The 19,270-nt window shown below is 39.1% G+C and overlaps 1 protein-coding gene across 1 annotated transcript in view; it reads left to right on the top strand.

The window, feature by feature from the left end:
- Ndufa9 (NADH:ubiquinone oxidoreductase subunit A9) overlaps positions 1–18,827 on the top strand; it is a 42,461-nt gene extending 23,634 nt beyond the window's left edge. Inside the window, exons 7-11 of the mRNA XM_003463270.5 lie at positions 3,976–4,043; positions 5,236–5,312; positions 6,895–6,990; positions 9,613–9,679; positions 12,223–18,827. Of these exons, the coding sequence (XP_003463318.1) occupies positions 3,976–4,043; positions 5,236–5,312; positions 6,895–6,990; positions 9,613–9,679; positions 12,223–12,393 (479 nt within the window). The 3' untranslated portion in view covers positions 12,394–18,827. The remainder of the gene's footprint in view (positions 1–3,975; positions 4,044–5,235; positions 5,313–6,894; positions 6,991–9,612; positions 9,680–12,222) is intronic.
- Positions 18,828–19,270: the final 443 nt, after the last annotated feature.

Here is a 19,270-nt window from a genome sequence, read left to right on the forward strand (position 1 = left end):
TTTCACCGCTTACCACTCTGCTATCTTCCCTGAAGTCTTCTTGCAAGATCATTTTATCCTTCTTAGTTTACACATGTTGAACCATCCTGGCATCCATGGGATGATGCCAATTTGGTCATGATGTATGATCTTTTTAGTGATTTATTGTATGCTGTTAACAAGTGCAATATCTTGTTGAGGATTTTTGCACCTATGTTCATTAAAGAAATTGGTCTGTAGTTTTCTTTTTTTGTTAGGTACTATTCTGGTTTTGGTATCAGGGTAATGCTAGCTCCAAGGACTGAGTTTGGCAGTGTTCTTTCCTTTTCTATAAGTGTTTAAGGAGTGCTGAGGTTAGTTCGTCTTTGACTTTCTTATAAAATTCAATGGTGAATCCCTTGAGTCCTGGGCTTTTCCTACTGGGTTTTTTATTTTTGCTTCAATTAATTTGTGTTTATATACTCCTGGTTCAGTTTTGGTAATTCATGTGTCTAGAAACCTAGCCATCTCTTCTAGATTTCTGTGTCCAATCTATTAAAATACAGATTTTCCAGATAAATACAATCCTCTGTATTTAAGCAGTGTTCTTTATGGTTTCATTTCAAATTGCATTGATATGGATTCTTCCTTCCTTATGCCAGTTTTTGATTTGGATTTTGTTCTTGTTTTTCAGAGACGTTCAAGTACCTCATTCTGTTATATGGGATTGCTTTGTTTTTATTATGTGGGCATTCATGGCTATGAACTTTCCTGTTGGGATTGCCTTCATTGTGTTCCATAGGTTCGAAAATGTTTTACAGTCATTTTTATTTGATTCTAATATGTTTTATTTTCTTTTTTGATATCTGCTGTGATTATTTAAGAGTGCTTATTTAATCTCCATGTGGTTTTAAAAAATTTCTGTAGTCTCTTGTCATCCATTTCTATTTTCATTGTGATATGATTTGATAACATATATGAAATTTTTTTCAATTTTTTGTATTTATTTAAACCTGCTGTATGGCCTAGTATGTGCTCTAAGGAACCTATAACTGTTATATAGGTTCCTTAGAAAAATGTGAATTTTTTATTAGTTTGAACACTCTTTAGATATGTATTTGTTAAGTCCATTCATTTGAAGGTGTGATTAAACTCTTATTTACTTGCTTATTGTTTTTGTCTAGTTGATCTCTTTGTGATAGTGGGTACTGTGATTGTGTTGGTATTTGAGTGATCAGTGGTATTCTTTTTATGAAGTTGACTATGCAGTATTTGGCATGTATATTTTTACAGTTATCTCATCTTGTTAAGTTGTTCCTTTTACAAAACTGAACAGAATGTGGCTTGCAACAGGGAGCCAGGTCAACAGTCCGTCCAGACCCCAAGCCTCCTCCCACAAGCAGGCAGTTGAACAAATCACAGGGGAACACCAGCACAGAGACCTGCGGGAGCAGGCTATGGACTGAGAGGAGGGGAGGAGAAGCACTCAGGCCACAATGATACTCTAAGGAGGACAGAGGGGGAGGAAAGAGCCAGACCCAAATGTCCATCCTTACCTCCCTGCAGGTCAAAGCTTCCCCACTTGTGATGTGGGGAAAGAGCTCACTGGCTGAATGCAGACTCTCATATATGTAGCACAGTGGGAATGCTTTAATTCGGTGTTCTTGCAACTGTATGGAGTTGTTCTGTGTGTGTGTGTGTGTGTGTGTGTGTGTGTGTGTGTGTGTGTCTTTTTGTTTTTTAGGCTTTTTTGTTATTACTGTTTTTTTCCTCTTTATCCTGATTAGTGCTGATTAAATGATAATATGCATTTTTACGTGTACTTGTTGGCCATTTGTGTATCTTATTTAGAGAAAAGCCCATTCATATCTTCTGTTCATTTTAAAATATTTTTTTGCTGTTGAGTTATAGTTCATTTTACATTTTGAATATTAAACACTGACCAAATACACAATTTACAATATTTCTTACTCTGTAGGTTGCCTCTTTGCTCTGTTAACTTTGTCCTTTGAGGCACAGAATTGCTTTATTTTGATGTAATTCAATTTATCTATTTTTACTTTGGTTATTTGTGCTTTTAGTATCATAGTCAAGAAATCACTGCCAATTCTAATGCATGATGATTTTTTTCTCTATGTTTTTTTCTGAGAATTTTATGGTTTTAGCTTTTTGGTTTACATTTTGTTCCTTTGTGAGTTACTCTTTGATATATGGAAAAAGTGGGGTCCATCTTCATTCTTCTATGTGTGGATGTCAGGTTTTCCCAATGCCATTTGATTGGTCTTGGCACCCTTATGAAAAATTGTTTGTGTGTTTATATAATATATAAGGATTTTTTTGTATTTTATTTCACGACCTCTGTATGTTTGTATTTGTCATTATGCCACTGTTTTAATTACTGTGGCTTTGTATTGCACATCAGCATGGAAATATAAGAGTTCCAACTTTATTTTTTTATTTATTGTACAGTTGGGTGGTCATTCAGGGTCCCTTGAGATTCCATATGAATTTCAGAATAGATTTTTTTTTCTGCAAAAATCATTGGGTTTATCATGAAGTTTGCTTTAAATCAGAAGATTGCTTTGGATAGTACTGATACCTGTCCTAGTCTGTTTTATGCTGTTATAACAGAATACTTGAGCCTAGAAAATTTATAAAGACAAGAAACTTCTTTCTCATAGTTTTAGAAGTTCATAAATCTGAGGTCAAAGCATTAACCAAATCTGAGGGCTTTCTTGCTGTGTTAAAACATGGTGGAACATGGTATGGCAGAGAGCCAATACTGCATCCTCACGTAGCAGAAGAGCAGAGCAAGCTAGATGAATGCTGTACGCAGCCTCTTTTAATGACCCATTTGGTTTAACCACTCTTAAAGCCCTGCCTTTTTATACAGCTGTGTGAACAACTCCTGAATTTTGAAAAACACACATTTAAACCACAGCAGCGTAGTAGCCTTTCAGTCCATGAACTGGACTGGATGTCTTTCTGTTTGTGTCTTCTTTAATTTCAGTAACATTTTGTCATTTTTACTGTTTTTTTTCACCACCTTGATTATTTCTAGTACTTTTTGATGCTACTATAAATAATTTCTACATTTAGATGCTTTAATTTTTTTCTTTTACATTTAATTCATTTGGGATATATTTTACTTTATGGTGAGAAGTAAGCCATTATCTTTTAAATTTTTTGGGCCAGGGATATAGCTCAGCAGCATAGCTCCTGCCTGGAAAACACGAGATCATGAGTTCAATCCCTGGTACCAAAAAGAAAAAAAAATAGTAGTATAGGACTGGGGATATAGCTCAGCAGCACAAGTGCCTGCCTGGCAGGTACAAGGTCCTGAGTTTGATTCCTGGTACCAAAAAGTAAATAGATTTTCCAAATAGTAGAACAGTCACAGTACCATTTATTAAGTAATATTTTTATTTTTCACAGATTTTTGATAGTCTAGTCATCATATAGTAAATCCCCCTCCCCATTTTTTTTGTCTTTTTGAGACAAGGTCTCACTATACAGTTCTGGCTGACCTTGAACTCACTTTGTAGCCCAGGCCAGCCTCAAACTCCCAAGCAGTCCTGCCTTAGCCTCCCAAGTGTTGGAATTACAGAATAATGCCATCATGCATGGTTTAAATTCCGATTTTTAACCAGTTTTTTTTCCCCTCATTTATCTATACTGTATCAGTCGTTTGTCCATTCTTGTGTTCCTCCTAGAATCGGGTGCAGTTAGAATCCAATCCTGGGAATGGCCAGGCAGCTGGTATTATATAATAGAAGGCTGCAGCCAAGCCATGTTACTCTTTGCCTTCTTGTCTTTTTCCATAGTGTTTGGCCTTTTTACTTTCCATGTTTGCCATCTGAAAAACAAGTGATTGATTCTTGTTAGGTTCATTAGCTTCCTTAGGGTCAGCTACATTTACATTATTTTTGCTTTGAAGAATAGCTGTATTAACCTGGAGCTTGGTGAGTCTTATAGCAGCTTAAGCCTTCTAAGCATTATTCTCGTTTCTTCTGCCAGATATTCGTTGGTTTATTGGTGTGCCTCTTGTTTCCTTGGGCTTGAAGACGGTGAAGCAACCGGTATATGTAAGTACCTGGAGAATTTAGGTTTGGGTGATCATTTTATTCCACTACTTCATTCTTAATGCTTCATCATGTTCTTCTTTTTCTATGTATTCCATCTTGTCACTTCTCAGTTTATATAAGAGGTGTGAGTGTTCTCTGCATCTTTTTTTCACTTGCTTATTCATTTAAGAAAGCTTTATTAAGCCTTTAATGTATAAGGCACACTGTTTGTGTAGAAACAATAACTAGATAAACCCAGTTGCTGTCTGCACATTGTTCTCCAGCAGGGGCAGGTAAGTAAGACAGTTATCAGACAGCATGATAGGTGCTGTCATAGGCAGAGGGTCTTACATAATACACCAGAGCGGCACCTAATGCCGGCTTGGGCCTCAGAAGAAAAGTGGCTAGCAGTAAGTCATATGTGGGAAGCTGGGAAATAGTTTTTATTTCAGCAGAGGGAACAGTACATACAGGGGCTCAAAATGAAGAAGCATGTTGGATTCCTTTCTAGAGTGAACCACAGTTTCCTCACTGGCAGTACTGTTGACACTAGGACCTAGGTGATTCCTTGTTGTGGCCTCTATTGCAGGGTAATGAACAGTTTCTGTCGGTTAGCCATTAGATGCTAGAAAGCCTACCCTCCATCCTCCAGTCATAACAGCTAAACAGACAGATGTCCTTTATGGTCCAGAATCTTCCCTGATTAAGAACGATGGGCCTAAAACTTATAAAATTATTATTTTTGAAAGTTAGTGTAGTAGGGGCTGGAGATTTAGCTCAGCGGCATAAGCACCTGCCTTGCAAACAGGCGGTCATGAGTTTGATCCCTGGTACTGATTAAAAAAAAAAAGAAAGTCAGTGTAGTAGAAGATAGCAGTTCAGTCTGTTGTGGTTCTGCCTGGTAGTTTGTGATGGGAGGAGTGATACAAGAAGAGATTGGTGACATGGGGCGAAAGAGAGTCAGACATCTGAAGATAAATGTGTCTGACTAGAGAAAACCCTTAGGTGAGCGTTGATGGGGGTGGGGAGGTTGGGAGTATTTGAGCTTTCGAGGAGATTGGTTATTTTAATTTTGTTATATTTTTGTTGTGATTAGGGTTGCCTGCTTTCCTTTTTCCCTTTGCTCCCCTCTCCTGCTCTCTCTTCCCCTTCTTCTTATCTTCCTTTTCCTCTCCCTTCTTCACTTATTTAAACGTAAGTTTAATTTCTGTAGGTTGTTGATGTAGCAAAAGGAATTATTAATGCAGTTAAAGATCCAGATGCCAAGGGAAAAACCTTCGCCTTCGTTGGGTGAGTGCCTAGAGTTTGAATTTAATGAAAAAATCATGGTTTGACCAACAATTTCTAACCAAGTCTCTAACAGATTTATTTGTTACGTTTTTACCATCTTATGCCAAGTGCCTTAGAACATCTGAAGAGGAAATAAATTACCTACAGTTCATTTACCTGTGATACAGGTTTTGTCTGCATTTTAAAATTAGAATTTGTTCTTGGACTAGCATGTGTCCTGTGTCCTGCAGTGATCCTTGCAGATCTTTCTGGGATTTCAAGGAAGCTGTTTAACGACATTGTATGATATTTCCCCTATCTGATATTGACATTTTCATGGGTTTATTTTCTCTTTGATAAAAATATGTCACAGTGATGAGGTTCTCATTGATTATCTTCATTCAGCTCTCAATAATCATAGATTTTCTGAAGCAAGACAGGTTAGGAAAATTGGGGTGATATTAAGATGTGTTATAGGTGATGGTAATTATTAAAGCTAGGTTTGACTGGCAAAAACAGTTCAGATCCATGGAATAGAAGAGAAATAGTCCCGAGTATACATAAGAAAATACTACATGTTACGGGTGACATTTTTAGTACAAGGGAAAAGGCTGATTCAGTAAGTAGTGTTGAAACTGCTGGCTAACATGTTGGGAAAAATTCAGTGACTTCTTTACCTTGTTATGTAGAAAAGTATGTCACAGAAGGGACTTATGGTTTAAAAAATATCTTAGACAAAATATATGGAAATTTATGCCTCTATGAAGGGATTTTCTAAATACGAAACCAAACCATAAAGGAAAAATCATTACTTATGATTAAATAAAATGTTTAAGCTTTTATGTTATACAAAACACCAGAAACAATATTAAGACAAAATATACTTGTAGGGAAAAAGAGATATGTGTGCATGGCCAAAAATATGTGAAGAAAATTAATCTTAGATGTTAAAGAAATGCCAGTTAAAAGAGAAGCACCCTTCTTTCCTAGCAGATTGGCAGATTTTTACAATTAAACTTCTTTTTGGTGAGGTGTATTCTTATTAGTGTTTTGTATAAATTGATGTAACCATTTTATAAGAGATGCTTTAAATTTTCAAAATATACTTTGATCTAGTCCCATTTCTAGAGATACATTCTAAATACATGATCATGGATATGTATACAAATATTCACTGTAGAAATGTTCATTGAAAAAGTATTTTGCAAAAGAGGATTTTAATTAGCTTAAATTTCTAAAACTGGGAAGATAATTTTGCTTATGTACAGTGCAGTCATTAAACATGTAGTAGACTAGTGACATAAAAAGATGAAATGGTGTACTGTTAATTTAAAAAAGTGATTGCATAGATGGTATTGTATCAAAGAAGAAAAAATAGAAATATGTTAGGGAATGAAAATGACATATGTCAAATTTATTAACTTCATGTTTGGTAGACGGATAGATTATGGGTGATATGTCTTTGTGCTGATCTGTTTTTGGTATAGTATATATATTTTTCTTTTTCATAAGAAAAATGTGATTTTTTTAAATTAAAAATTTGTTAGGAGCAACTACTATAATTTGAACAACTACATGTTTTTTTTTTTTTTTTTTTCCCCAGGCCTAATCGGTACCTCCTCTTTGACCTCATGCAGTACATCTTTGCTGTGTCTTACAGACCCTTTTTTCCATACCCTGTTCCTCATTTTGCCTATCGGTAAGTAAGTGCTCCTTTTCTGCACTCTCTGAAAACAGCTAACGTGATATACTCATTTCTGGTGCGCTTCCTAGGGTAATGGGAAGCATGTTCCTTGTAATGCAGAGCAATCTGCAGACTTTGAGGAGAGTTGCTCCTGTCCTGGTATGAGCCAAGGGAAGAGGCAGAGGTGTCTATGAAATGAAGATGTAGATTAGTGTGGATAGAATAAAGTCTTTGTTGGGTAGGTCTTCCTGTTCTCCGGTTAAAAACCACAGGGTTGAGTTGGGGGTATGGCTTGGTGGTGGAGTGCTTGCTTAGCATGTCCAAGGCCTTGTTCCATCTCCAGCGCATAAAGAACAAATAACAACTAAAACAGAATACAAAGAATCCAGAGTTTTAATGTGGAAAAGTATCTTGCTTGGCACATTGTGTAATGGAGTAATCAGATTGCCCTGTTTCCTGCTTCTTGTTCACAGGTGGGAAAGGCTGCCTTTTTTATTAAATCAGTTTGCTCATAGAAATGAGCAAGGCTGATTCAGACTTGGCCTTGTTGTAATCTTCTTTTCTTTTCATGTTTTTTGTTCAGTTATTCCCTTTGTAAGTGGCTTGAAAATCTTGGGCCTATCAAATCACACCCTAGTGGCTGAATAGGGAAATTTTCAAGTCCGCTATGCTAGAGTGATTTTTAGCCAATATGACAATGTACTTCTTATTTATTCATATAACAAATATTTACTGAATTCCTGCTGTATCTTAGGCAGTCCGCTAGGTACTTAGGATGCTACAGTAAACCCTCAGAAAACTTACAGTCTGTGGTGGTATTAGGAGAATAGTCAAGGGAGATGGAGGAGAGCTTGTGCTTAGTACACATGAGGTTAGGTCAGACCTCAGCACAAATAAAACAAAACACATACAGAATCTGATGTGATGGCAGTTATTGGGAATAGTCTGTTTTCCAGGCTTTTTTTTTTTTTTTTTTGTCTATTTGTTCAAGGTATAAGGGAGTTAAAAAAGAGGCCATGGAAGCCTGAAGCTCTACTTTTTCCAGCAGAGTAAGAGAAATTTAGTAAGGAGGATAAAGACTTAAGTGTCCAATGAAGAGTCTTTGGAAACATAGATACTAAAGGAAAGGAAAGTTTGAAGGACAATGAGTATTTATTGAAGGGGAACCTTGGGATTTTGTTCACCTCTGCATCTCCAGAATGGTACCTGGCATAGAGTAAAAGCTTTGTTGATATTTCTGGACTGCAATGCTGCAGAAAAATCAAATAAGATAAAGGGCCCAGAGATAACCACTAAGGTTGAAAAAGGTCATTTGAACAGGAGTTTTAAGGTAACAGAACAGCTATAAACCAGGTTGTAGTGAGCCATCTTCATGGTTATGCATAAAACTGAGTTAAAGTTGGGGTTGGAATGTGCATGCCACAAGGACCACGCAAAACATTGTATTAGACCAGAGTTGATTTACTAGGTAGAAACAGAGCATAGAGAGTTGGAGGCTCGTAAGGAATAATTATTTATTTTTTAATTTTGTTTTATTAAAAGTTATATTGACCCAGTAAGTCAACTTGTTTGGCCTTTGGGACAGGTTGCCTGGAATTGGAGATTTTGTATGTTATTAGAGAAAGTCTGACCAGACTTAGGCTTCCTTTTTCATTTATTTTTTTCCATGGAAGTGATGCTTTGTGAACTTTTACAAAGCTGTGGGCTCCTCCATTTTCTGAGTTCTTGAGGTTAGAGGCATGTGAGGTCAGTGGATTGAAAGCAGAGCTCCTCTGGCTATGGTGATGGTAGTGCTCAGAGCTCAGACTTCCTGCCTGGGTCTTGGGCTCTATGGTGGCCAAGGATTCTTGCACTCCTTGGCTTCTGGTTGAAAATACACCACCCCAAGGCTACTTGAGACCTGTCACTGTCCCTGGCCCCATGGACAAGGCAGTGATGGAGCCTGGGAGCCTCCATTTGGACTTGGCATTCTTTTCTTGACCTGAATGATGGACCTTCAGTTTCTCTTGACACTGGAGTTTGGTTTCCAGGCATGGATGCTTTTTGGAGATCATACTTTATATTTTGCATACTGTTCGGCTTACCCTGCATCCTAAGTAACAGCATATTTGAATGTGTCAGGGTTATATTAGATTAAATTTCAAAGACTTGGTTGAATGTTGAATTGTTTTGGGTTTGCTTTGATGTTTGTTGGTGATATTTCATTTTGGGGGGTGTTGTTTGTTTGTTTTTAAAGTTTAGTTTTGAAGATGAGTTCTCAGTTCCACTCACCAGCTGGGTTGTCTTGAAAGGAAACGGACTTGGTGGCCTCACAGGTAGTAGAGCCAGGGTCGTCTTTAAAAAAAAAAAAAAGAAAAACACAACAAGACATGGTGGCACACACCTATAATCCCAGCACTTGAAAGGCTGGGGAAGGAGGATCGCCCGCCATGAGTTTAAAGCCCGGTGGCCTACACAGTGAATTCAAGGCCAGCCTGAACTGCATAATGAGATCCTGTCTTTAAAAGAAAAAACAGAAAAATAAAATCAGTGAATTCCAGCCTCTTCAGCAGTCCCTTTCCTATGGGTCTTACAGGCTGGCTAAGTATTTGGCATCATGACGCATATCACATGGTACCATGTTACTCCTTTTTCCAGATGGTTGGCAAGGCTCTTTGAGATGAGCCCATTTGAGCCCTGGACAACGAGAGATAAAGTAGAGCGGGTGAGTCTGGTGTGGGGAGCACAGTGGAATGCTGTGTTCTCAGCTGCTCCTTTATCTTCTCTCCAGTCGATCATGCCAGTTATCATATGCACAGGCCTAGTAGTCCCTCCCACCCCTTCTTATTAGAGGCCAGCCTCTCTCCTTCCATGTCCCTCTAGCCACTTTTGTATTTGTCTATTCCTTTATACCCTAAGCTTACAAGAGCTGTGTGCTATTGACAATTTCTCACCCCGTTCTTCCTTTAACCCACTTCAGTCAGTTCGCTTTTCTGCCCTAACACTGGTTTTTCTAAGGTCTCCCATAATTTCCATGCTGACAAATCTAAACATCTGATCTCTTTTCCCTTCATCTGTGGGTAGCACTGGTTAGTGGGTACCCTTCTCATATTTTTGACACCCTTCTTTCACCCACATTCAGGCCCAATCCACACCCTCTTGTTTCCCCTCCTCTCACTGCTAAGGGCGTGCCGTTAAAGCTCCTTCTCTGCCTTGCCCTCTTCTTCCCACTTTCTGTGTGATGAGGGATTCCAACACTCTGCTCTCAGCCTTTCCTTTCTGTCTGTACCATTTTCTAAATGATGCTCATTCATCCTAGGCTGCGGCTGTGCACTGTGGATATCATAGGTGCATTTTTCTCTATAGCCCTGACTCTCCTTCCTGAGTTTTTTGAGGTACACAGAACTGGATCTACACCAGTATAGCTGGCCCTATATTTAATGAGTTTTATAGGTTGTGGTTTTCTAAAATATAACATATGCATCAACAAAATTACAGACCTTTTCCTCTAAGTGCTCTCATTTCAGTGATAGTCCTGTTCTCCACAGCTCATGCTAAAAGTGCAGGAATGCCCCTGATGTTTTTGTTGTTCATTCTAGATCTAAATCAGCCCTGCACAGCAGCTCTCTGCAGGAATGGAAATGCTCCATGTCTGTACACATGTGTATCCACCAACATCCTGTGACTGGAGCATATCACAATATGTGGCTGGTATGATTGCAGATATACAGTTTGCATTTTATTTAAATTAATTTGAACTTAAATATAAATCACCACATGTGGCTTCCATATTGGACGGCATAGAGATAGACCATTAGCTCTCAAAGTAGAGACCAGATCTCACCACTCCTCCCTAATCATATTGTGAAAATATTTATAATAATACTGGAAGTTTTCAGCTTACAGGAAGCAGAATACACAGTGTCCTCTCCTCCAGTTCAGGCACCTTCCTCTCTTAGCTCCTTTCTTGCCTCAACTCTTATGCCTGCAGTGAGCTGAATTGCAGCACCCTACGTCCTCTTTCCCTACTGTCTTATGCTCATCTAAGTCATTGATTATTTGCCCCCTGCATATACAGGTGCTTTTAGGGAGGGTGCTAAATAAAATGACCATATGAACCATCCATACCTGTGGAGCCATGACTGGAGGCAGCCAAATATCCCTGAGTGTTACTGGAAGCTAAAGTGCAAAGCAGCTGGGGAAACAGTCATTAGGGAACAGAAAGCTGTCATTCCTCCTCTGAAACCTTCCCCACAGTGTCCCTTCCATGTTCGTGAAATATAAATCTGTCTGACACCTTTCTTAGGCTAATGCATTCCTCGCATTGATCACTGAGAAAGTGTTGGTTTGGTGGGTAGAGGAGTTTGGGGTTTGGTTTGGAGACTGTCTCACAGCACTTGTTAAAAGAATATGTAGGCTTTTGGGTGGGTTTGGAGAGGGACTGGTGCTAGTATGTGTGCAGATTGATTCCATTTTGGTGCTTTTGGGTAATCTGGAATCTCACAGATCTTCCTAAACCCAGTGGATTAGGTTTCTCACTTGATAGCATTAGTCAACTAGATTGAGAATAGTTGGAGTGGAAAGGTTATTGGGTTACCTCTTTATAGGCAAGAAACAAGTGGTACACTGTCTCCATAATTTGGAAGTTAAAAACTGAAGCAGAGAGCTGGCACAATAGTGGATGGGGGCAAACTTGCTCTGCTTTACTGCATTCCCCTCCTGACCCTCCTGCCATGGCACCTAGCCCCTGTGCTAAAAGCCTGCTTCCTGGTGTAGATCCAGTTCTGTGTACCTCTGAATATACACTGGGTGACTCATTCCCAGTGTGCTGGGCCTGTGGGCTGTGCTGGGACCTGGAGCTGATACTTGCTGATCTTCACTTTAGTGATTGGTTTTGTTATGTTTTTCTGTGTTGTACGTTTGCTGAGTTCTAATATGCAGAATGCCACATACTCTGAGCAGGATGGTGCATACCTGTAATCCCAGTACACTGGCAGGCTGAGGCAAGATCACAAGTTCTTTAGGGCAATTTAACAACTTAGTGAGATCCTGTCTCAAAATAAAAAAAAAGCTGAAGGTTTAGCGTGTTGTTAAAGCCCTAGATTTAATCCCTACGGCCACCAGAAAAAAAAAAAATGCCACATGTTCCTTGAGAGTACTTGGCCTTGGTGTTGGACCTCGGCAGCTGGAGTGTTTGAAGGTTGCTAGGGTAGCACTCTGTTCTTGGCTAGTTTTCAGCATCCTTTATGGTCCTTTGTTTATTCAAAGATTCACATCACAGACAAGATACTGCCTCACCTGCCCGGCCTAGAAGACCTTGATGTTCAGGCAACACCACTGGAGCTCAAGGCCATTGAGGTGTTGCGGCGCCATCGCACTTACCGCTGGCTGTCATCTGAACTTGAGACCGTGAAGCCTGCCAAGACCGTCAACTTTTAGTGGCCCTGCACAGCCCTTCATTTTGGTATCACTTGAGTTGTGTGGCTCTCATAAGCCTGTGTTCTTTAGAGGATCTTGTACAGAGTGCTAAGATCCTTCTATTAAAACATCTGAGGTTAGCTCCTGCAGCATTCTCTTTCTTGATTTGTAAAAGAAAAATTCCCAGCCATTTAGAACTTGAGCATAATTTTCTTTAAATACATGTGTATATATTTAGTGATGACACGTCATTTTTTTCTCTGAAACACTGAAGGGTTTGAATTTCCCTATCTGAGTCAAGCTACTTATAGCGTATGTTCTAGAAGACTAGCCCTCCCAAAGTCAAAATATTGTGATGATCCGAGGTGATGTATAGTTTTCTCCAATTTAAATGGAAAAATGTACAGTGTCTTTAACTAATCTGAATTTATTCATACTTTAAACGGTGCTACACATGAAGTATCATCAGAATATACAGTGACTATTTAAATTTAATGTCTGTGTAGCAGTAAAAGGCACATTTTAATTAATCTCCCCGCACAGTACTGTCCCTTCGTTTTGAACTCTTTGTCCTACCATTTTTGCCACTTTCTAAAGCAGTTTTGATCAAAACACTGTGAAGCCAGCTGTTGAGTGCTACCCAGCAGAAGGCAGACTCCTTCATTTCATTGTGTCCTCATCTGCATATTCAGTGAATCTGGCACCATGCAGTTTCGGACTCCTTCTCAAAGTTAAAATGACCACTAAAGTAAACATGTGGAATCGAGTCAGGACATTGAGGCAGCCATGACAGTGTAATGAAAGACATGAAAGAGGACTTCCAGAACTGCTTCAGAATGTGGCAGGGATGATGGAAGACATCTGTTTTAGGCAAGAGTGTTCTGTAAGAGATTAGTGGCTGTGTGTCTGTCACTGTATTTACCTTTTAAACTTGGACATTCACCATATTTTTTGATCTCACCTTTGTAGATGTGGATTCTCAGATCCTTACTATCTTGGAAGTGAGCTATCTAAGGCTTCCTGCCTATTCTGTTAGGACCAATGTAGATTATTCCAGGCACTTAGGTATAGAGAGATTCTTTTCCCTGTAAAACAGATGCTTCAACCTCTTTGTCAGTGATGCGAGTGCTTAGAGATCAGAACTTTTGGTTTAAGTTGTTACTTTGCATCCAAGATCTAGGAAACACTTTGTTTATTGTTGGCAAATCCCTCAGTACTGTATGATTAAACCTGTCCATAATCTGTGGCGAAGCCAACACATTGCTATCCTACGTACGTTCTCCACTGGATTTCAGCTCCCTGATCTGTAGAATGAGAAGGTCCCTAAAACCCTGTCTGGGCACAGTAACATACATGTTGGAAGTGAGTTCTGAACCTGCCCACTCTATATCTCCAAGATCTTTTGTCCTGGAGTGAGCAACAGTGTAGCCTGTGCATCTGTTGCATCAGCATGATAGCAGCTTTGTGAGTTTGTTGGGAAGGTCAGTGCCATATCCCAGGAATGCTGGAACAGAATCTGCAGTTCCTGGGTATCCAGGAGGCCCGTGTGCCCATGTGAGCGTGAGAAGCAGTGCTACTGAAAAGAGCTGCCGAAGGGCGTGTGTAGCCCATGCTAATGATCTGTGTTGCTGAGTGTTAGAACCTCAGGAAGCAGGGCCGGTGATTCTGTGTTTTTAGACATGCAGTTTATTCTTGTGCACACTAACATGTAAGAATCAGTGTACTGGGACGTGGAGCCCAACTCAGCTTCATGCATTTTTCTTCAGAATAGATATCTCTTTATTTTGGATAAGACCTTTGCTGGCCATAAGTAATCAGCAGATGCACAGAATGGGAGATTTGATTTGAAAACAAATAGTAGAGCTATGGGGAATAGTATCATTTCCTAAACATTTTTCTTATCTCTGAATTGTATCATAATCAACACTCTGTTTTCTTTCTCCAAAACTAATTCAGCCAGCATATATTTTCTTTCTTATCACATGTAATGTCCCATTTTATAACAGGTATTTTATTGTGCCCCTTTTTTTACCTGAAAGGAAAATTATGGTTACATATGTAATCACCTACTTATGCAATCAAAATGAAAGGAAAGTAGTACACAATGAGATGACCTATATGTAGGTGTGTGGACACAACGACATGGAGGGCACAGTGAGGTTTCAGTTGCTCGCATCTGCGTGGGCCAGTCTCCTGCATGCCATAGCAACAGTTGCAGATGGCTTTGGTGCTGGAGTTGGTGATGTGGCCTCTCAATGTTGTGAATGGTGTTGGTGCCATACTGGCAGTTGAAATAGTAAATTACTTCTCATAAAGTTTAGAAAAGCACTATAATTGTCTTAGTCATTCTCTTATTACTGTGGCACACACAGGACACCCACAGCTTAAAGGCAGAGAGATTTATTTTGGCTCACGCTTACAGTCCATGTTTGGCTGGCTTTCCAAGGGAGAACATGGTGTGGTAGAAGGGCCAGGAAGGAAGAAGCTGCTCACTTAGTGGTCCGGAAACTGAAGGAGAAGGGAAGGGCCCAAAGGAAAAGTCACCCTTCTAGTTTATGTCCCAGTGACCTACTTCTTGCATCCAGACTCCACCTTAACAGCAAGTTAGGTGTGTCATCCCCATGACTTAGTCACCTCCCAAAGGCTCCATTTGTAAGCACAAGAGGCCTTTGGGGACAGTTTTTATTTAAACCACACCAATAACCCTCCCTAGATTTACATGATGATTGCATTCTTAGAAAACTAGCTTGTATTAAACTCATCAAAGATCCCTTATATTTATAAAATGTGGATTCTAAGTTTACATGACCATCAGTTGGTTTTAAAAAGCTCTGTGCAGTGTTTCACTTCTTCATTTCCATATTCTGCACCATATATGTTACCATTCCTGGTTCCCACCCACCACATGTGAAACAAAGCTCTTCAAAAGTGCATATTCCAGTACCTGCTTACAGTGAGGATGTCAGCTGCTAATGTTACTATCATGAATGGCCTTGTGCGAGATGATAGGCCTATAAGGAGGAACATGACAAGCATAACTCATTCCCACTGACTTGAACCACCAGTGGTATATGCATGACTGTCCCATCAGAGAATTTGTGCCACCCAGTTGGACTGTCTGAGGCTACCAAGTGGGGCAGTCAGCATAGGCCACCTTTTTATCAGAGCTGCTTAGTACATACAGAATAAAACATACAAATTGCTATCCCATCACGAACATGTTAATGGCAGGAAACTGATAGAAACAGTCATTATTATATCTCAGTGTAGACTTTAGATTTCCTAGAGGGCAGTTAATTATAGTGAAATTTTCAAATTATGTAATTTATTGAAGTAATAAAATTAATATTTAAACTTCTAAAAACCACAAGTTTGATTATTTATGAATCTAGTACATTTTGCAATTGCTTCTAAGAAGTTATCATGAGTTACTTAAATTTTTTAAAGATGTTTTAAACTGCACTTTTATTTCATTTTAATTTTTTGCAAAATGTGAAACCTATTTACCTTTATTCTTTGCTTAATCTTACCAGTCATCTAGCAGGACTTAATAGATGCCTTTCCAAGAGACATAGACTAAGATGTGTTTATATAACTTCAGTAAACTTCAGCACAGTAGTAATGAGAGATGCGGAATTCTTTGGTATGGGTCAAAACAACAAGGAAGGAAGTCATAGGAAAGAATAAATTGAAACTGTTACAACTGAGAAACTACTTGTTATATTTTACTGTGATGTCACTTTCATTTTCAGATAAGCATGATAGCATAAGTCAAGCTCAATAAATTAGAAATCTTCATCTTTAAATTTACCTTGACTTTGAATCATTACCATATTAAAAACCAGAACAGTTAGATAAACATATAGGAAAGGGTACTATTAAACCACTTGCTGGAGTTGGTTGCTGGATGCATTGACTTGTTTTGTAGAAAAGAAATGGTGCATCTCAGTTTGCTTACAAGCTAGGAGATCACTTTGAATTCTGCATTTCCTAACTGCAAACAGAATATGGCACAAAGGATATAAATAAACTGGTTTTTAAGCTGAGAGCCAGCCCCAACAATAGTACGCTATTTTAAAAGACCTAAGGCAATGAATTCCATTTCCAGTGGAAGAAAAGAACTATACAAACAAGCTAAACTACACTTTTAAATTTAACTAGTTTTTTGAAGTTTTATAATCCTTAAAGACTCTAGTAAAGTCTTTAAGTAAATGAATTAATTGTCTAGGTAGTGATCTTAAAAGCTAACAATGATTATAAACTTATTAACATGCCTAACCTTTTCAACTTAATTTTTAAGTTCTAGTTTAATGTATATTTTACTTTGGAATAGGATAAATCTGTTAGACTCTCAAATCCAGATTTCTTGCATGTTACAAATACTTTAAATAATATTCTGGGATACATATTGGGAGATTCTTTTCATGATAAAGAGGAATGAATGGAGCTTCTGTTTGGAGGGGCTGTTCACACAGGGGTGTCAGGCACACCCTCCCTGAGCTACATTCACAGCTCGCACCCTCTGGATTCAAGCTGTACAAAACCTCCTCCTCACACCTGGCTTGACCCTGCAATCCTGCACTTCCAGCCAGTTCCCATTGCATTTCCATATATTATTACACTTAGCATTAAACCTATGTACCTTGAAAAATCTCTTTGCCTTCTGATTCTACTCTGAATTCCTTCCACAAAGGTGAGGTGCCTTGCTATATATCTAGGCCTTCTCGTATATATCCCTCAGCTTTGCTAGACCTTTATTAAACTCTTTATCCTAAAAGCAAGTACAAGTTGTATCCTGGAAGCTTGTATATGAAAATGCCTGCAAAGAGCAGAGAGTAGTATAAGGAAGAGCTCAGATGCTGAAAGTTCAGGGCAAACTCCATTGAAAATGAATTTTTAAAGCTGCATTTTGAAGGTAACAAGTGAACTTTGTATGTTTTGTGTGTGTGTGTATGTGTGTGTGGAGTAGCTGTCATTCCTGAAAGGCAGGGAGAGACCTCTGTTTTATAAATGATGAAAACAAAGACTTAGAGAAGATAAATTATGTCAAAGAGCCAAGTTCATTTTCTGGCCTAGATCTGTCTCTACAAAACTCATGTCTAGTTCCAGCAAGGAGGAAGCTCAGAAGAAAAGCTTTACCTCCTTTTCTCCTCCTCTTCCTCCTGCTAAGTTTTTTTTTCTTTCAGTATAAGGGATTGAACCCAGGGCCTTCACACTGACCTACATCTCAAGTCTTTTTCAAATTCGAGAGCTTCTCACCGAGTTGCTAAATTGTGTCTGGACTCAGACTTGTAATTCTCCTGCCTCATCCTCCCAGAGTGCTGGAGTTCCAGGTGGACACTAGCACACCCAGCTCAGACTTGCATTTCTGCCAGGTTTCAGTGAAGGGGAGTTGGGATGGGCTGGAAAATATGCTGGAGAAAGCTTTCCTGTGCAGGGAAGATCCAAGAGAGGATGCGGTAAGAGTCCTCAGTTGTTGTGACAGTTGAAAGTGTCAAAGAAAGACAAGCCCAGATTTAGTGAAGAGATTTTTGTTTGACAAGATTACTGGTGGAGAGATGGGAAGGATTGTTTTGGTGCAGGAGGGAAGACAGAATGAGCCGAGAGGATTGTGAGTTTAAGACCAGCCTGTCTCAGGCATCCTGTCCAAAGAGAGATCATGATGCTTAACATTAGGAAGAAGCCTGTCTCAAGTTTTGTCAAGCTGAGGGAAATATTACAGCCACTGTCTTGATCAGAGGTACCAAAGTTTTAAGTCCCTCAGGGTGAGGAAACCGTAATCCCAGCAGAGGAAGGACCACCATCATGCTTTCCCCTCAAGTACCTGAAGAACAGTGTGTATTCAAATGACACACTTTGCCTATTACAGTGAAAGGAACAAAGACAGCAGTGTACAGTACCTTTGTAATCATCTATTAGGGCTAGGCCCAAAATTGTCCCTGCACAGCACAGTGAGATCTAAGGTCATCTGGTGTGCACATTTGTCCTAAGTGGCCTGCAAACACCACAGTGTCATTCTGAACCCAGCTTGCCACAGCCGGCCACCCACTGATCACAAAGTAAGACCATTTCCTGGAACATTTTTAAGCTCTAACCACAGTAACCACATGAAAGTAAGACTTGACTGAGATTAAAAATTTCTTTCTTTAATTTATTTTGAAAATATATGATTAAATCCCCTGGAACAATAGTGTGCTTCCAAGAAAACACCGAAGAGAACAAAGAATATGTTTTGCAACAGTGAAGCCATTCCAAGGTGACTTCTAAGATGAACTGTGGCAGATGATCACCATGGAAACAGCAAAGCTAATCACTGATTCCCTAAGCTGGCAAGTCATTGTCACATGCACAAAAAACGCAAGTTGTGACTTGTATACTACCACCTAACCTCTTATCCGCCCTCTCCCACAAGGATGTACTTACCTTTGAAATAAAGTCTGCTTTTGCTTTCACAATGCTTTTCTTTATCTTGACCGAATGGTATGTGGCAAAATACCTGAGTCCAGAGCTCTTTGAATATATCTTATTCTGATTCGTGCAGCTCATAATCAAATACCTTGAACTAAAGATTGCTAGGTATGCTATGTGCTAGGCACTGATAAACTTCTAAGACACTGGTTCAGTTGCTTGCATTGACTGCTGTAAAGTTTTCTATTTGGTTCAGTTTAGCTGGATTCTCATGACATTTTTGATGATGCAAGGTGCTGAAGATTCAAAGATAATAAAAAAATTGACAGAACTCAAAAGAAGACCTCCTGATTTGTTTTTTTGCCCTTGGTTTTTGTTGATTCAAAGCAGATGAATTACTAAGACACAGACCCTCAGACTATGTTTTCCTGGTTTGGATGAGGGCCAGAACGGTTTCTGAGTCACTTTCTCTTTCCTGGAACAAAATACA

The sequence above is a fragment of the Cavia porcellus genome, unplaced genomic scaffold (genome assembly GCF_034190915.1).
Source record: "Cavia porcellus strain 051 isolate PalLab524CR breed Dunkin Hartley unplaced genomic scaffold, mCavPor4.1 scaffold_27, whole genome shotgun sequence".
Taxonomy (NCBI): domain Eukaryota; kingdom Metazoa; phylum Chordata; class Mammalia; order Rodentia; family Caviidae; genus Cavia; species Cavia porcellus.